The following is a 2,962-nucleotide window of genomic DNA, read 5'->3' as shown; positions in this document are numbered from 1 at the left end:
CGGACCTAAGGTAGATGATGGGGCTGAGGTAAGACTTGGTGGGGGCTGTCAGGCTTATGAGGTCAAGGCTCACTGGTGTCTCTGGACAGGGTGATCGTGGCTTCGATGGCCTCCCAGGGCTGTCTGGTGAGAAGGGCCAAAGGGTGAGTGTGTGAGGTCCCTCCGCCAGATCTAAGCCCTCCTCCCAGTATTCAACTCCCCCCTCTCCTCCCTCAGTATCAGAGTCATGATGCCCATGTCACTCCTCACACCCCATCTGCCTTCCCAGGGGGCTGGTCTCCCTGCCAACACCCTTCCACTCTGAACTCCCCTCTGTTCCCTCTCCAGGGTGATTTTGGCCATGTGGGGCAACCCGGTCCCCCAGGAGAGGATGGTGAGAGGGTAAGTTTGGAAGAGAGTTAGGGTCTGGTTTGGTGAGTAAGCTTGGAAGCCTGAATGAGAATCAGAGAGGAAGATCTGGAGGTCTCAGTGGCCAGCCTGAGAGCTGGGGACACACTGTGGGGTGAGGAGGTGAGACTTGCAGGTCTAGGATTGGAGTCAGGTGCCTGAATGGAATCCCATGGACTTAGTCTGCAGGTTCCCAGGGATCTTGCTAATTCCGAGACCCCCTGGAAGGGGCTGCCCAGATGAGAGGAGGTGGCTCTCCCAGGGTTGTGTCTTCCTGTTCCCAAGTAATGATGCCTTCCCACAGGGATCAGAGGGACCTCCAGGGCCCACTGGCCAGGCTGGGGAGCCGGTGAGTATCAGGGATCCCTGGGCCCCTTGCTTGGTGCAGGGGAGGGAGTCAGGACTCCCAGGGCCCCAGGACTTATAGGCTCCTGGGAACTCGCAAGGCCACACAGAGGTGATGTGGAGATAATTCGCCTGCTCCCTTGCAGGGTCCACGAGGACTGATTGGCCCCAGAGGCTCCCCTGGCCCCACGGGTCGCCCGGTGAGTGTCACTGGCTCTCTGCATCCCTGTCTGTCTTTTTGTTTGTTTGTTTTGAGATTAGGGTCTCACTCTGTTGCCCAGCCTGGAAAGCAGTGGTGAGATCTCAGCTCACTGCAACCTCCACCTTCTGGGTTCAAGCGATTCTCATGCTTCAGCTTCCTGAGTAGCTGGGACTACAGGCACCCAAAATCACACCTGGCTAATTTTTGTATTTTTAGTAGAGATGGGGTTTCACCATGTTGGTCAGGCTGGTCTCAAACTCTTGGCCTCAAGCGATCCTCCCAAAGTTCTGGGATTACAGGTCTGAGCTACTGTTCCCAACCCCTATATGTCTTTTTTTTTCTCACTTTTCTGCCCTCTGCATGGCCATATCTGTTGTGGCTTCTATGTCTGCTCAACTTTCTTTTTCTTTCTTTCTTTCTTTCCTTTTCTTTTCTTTTCTTTTCTTTTCTTTCTTTTTTTTTTTTTGACAGAGTTTTGCTCTTGTTGCCTAGGCTGGAGTGTAATGGCGTGATCTCTGCTCACTGCAACCTCTGCCTCACAAGTTCGAGCTATTCTTCTGCCTCAGCCTCCTGAGTTGCTGGGATTACATGCCTGGCTAATTTTTGTGTTTTTAGTAAAGACAAGGTTTCACCATGTTGGCCAGGCTGGTCTTAAACTCCCAACCTCAGGTGATCCACCCGCCTCAGCCTCCCAAAGTGCTGGGATTACAAACATGAGCCGCAGTACCCGGCCCCGCCCACCTTTCCACCTGCATCTCTTGGTGTCTCAGACTCAGGCTTCCCGCTTGTTGCTCTGTCTTGGTCTCACATCCTCTTTTCCTCTAGGGTGTGACTGGAATTGATGGTGCTCCTGGTGCCAAAGGCAATGTGGTATGTGCCCTGTGCCCTCTGACTCCGATTGTCCACATCCCTATTCCCTTCCATGACTGACCCCCCCGCCAAGTCAATTTCACTAACGCCTCAGCACCATGACCCCTCTCAGCTTCACTGAAACCCCACTTTCTCCTCAGGGTCCTCCGGGAGAACCAGGCCCTCCAGGACAGCAGGGAAACCATGGGTCCCAGGTTTGGACTATCTTTCCCAATAATGGGGCATGGGAGTGGTCAGCTGAGACCTTAGACCATGCCCAGGCTTCTCAACCTCCACACTCACCGCTTCTTTCTTATGCCTTCCCTCATCTTCTTTTTCTGTCCCCAGGGACTCCCCGGTCCCCAGGGACTCATCGGCACTCCTGGGGAAAAGGTGAGTGACAGCTCCACCTACCGCAACCTCCTCAAGTCTCCTTCCTTCAACTCTGTTGCCAGGAAAATTTTCCCACCAGGACCCCTCTGTTAGCTCTGGATAGTGATAAACTGCAGCATTCCCTAAGCCTGCCCAGAGTTACAAAGTGTCCTTGTTGGGGAAGGATTGGTTGCAAGAAACAGAAACCCACCAAGGCTAGCGCACATAAGGGATATTGTCAGGATACAGAGAGCCCACAGAAGCCTGTCACAGAAGATATTACCAAGATGTACGGGCCCTGCGGGCTCATCTTTGTTCCCTGGCACATCTGCTTCCGCCTTCCCTGGCAGACACACTGCTTTCTGCACATATCTTTTTTTGTGCGGCGGGGACAGCGTCTCACTCTGTCACCCAGGCTGGAGTGCAGTGGCTCAATAATGCCTCATTTCAGCCTTGACTTCCCTGGGCGCAGGTGACTCTCCCACCTCAGTCACCCGAGTAGCTGGGACTATCGGCGCATGCCACTATGCCTGGCTAATTTTTTTTCTCTCTCTTTTTTTTTTTTTTTCTTTTTTGTAGAGATGAGGTCTCCCTGTGTTGCTCAGGCTGGTCTTGAACTCTTGGGCTCAAGCAATTCATCTGCCTTGGCCCCCCAAAATGCTAGGATTACAGGCAAAAGCCATGATGCCCAAGTGGGCATTTTTAAAGAGAGGGGTGTGCCTATGAATCCTCCATTTCAACATGCCTCTTGCACTGTTTTAATTCAATTTTATTTATTATCTTTGTGGGTACAGAGTAGGTATATAC

General features: G+C 52.7%; 1 protein-coding gene across 1 annotated transcript in view; it reads left to right on the top strand.

The window, feature by feature from the left end:
• COL5A3 (collagen, type V, alpha 3) overlaps window positions 1-2,962 on the top strand; it is a 63,774-nt gene that overhangs the window by 21,981 nt on the left and 38,831 nt on the right. The window contains exons 17-23 of the mRNA XM_011994966.1: window positions 53-143; window positions 328-381; window positions 692-736; window positions 879-932; window positions 1,760-1,804; window positions 1,945-1,998; window positions 2,132-2,176. Of these exons, the coding sequence (XP_011850356.1) occupies window positions 53-143; window positions 328-381; window positions 692-736; window positions 879-932; window positions 1,760-1,804; window positions 1,945-1,998; window positions 2,132-2,176 (388 nt within the window). The remainder of the gene's footprint in view (window positions 1-52; window positions 144-327; window positions 382-691; window positions 737-878; window positions 933-1,759; window positions 1,805-1,944; window positions 1,999-2,131; window positions 2,177-2,962) is intronic.

This window comes from Mandrillus leucophaeus, unplaced genomic scaffold, assembly GCF_000951045.1.
Source record: "Mandrillus leucophaeus isolate KB7577 unplaced genomic scaffold, Mleu.le_1.0 Scaffold112, whole genome shotgun sequence".
Lineage (NCBI taxonomy): Eukaryota > Metazoa > Chordata > Mammalia > Primates > Cercopithecidae > Mandrillus > Mandrillus leucophaeus.
Note: the sequence above shows the minus strand (reverse complement) of the source record. Positions and strands in the feature narration are given on the sequence as shown.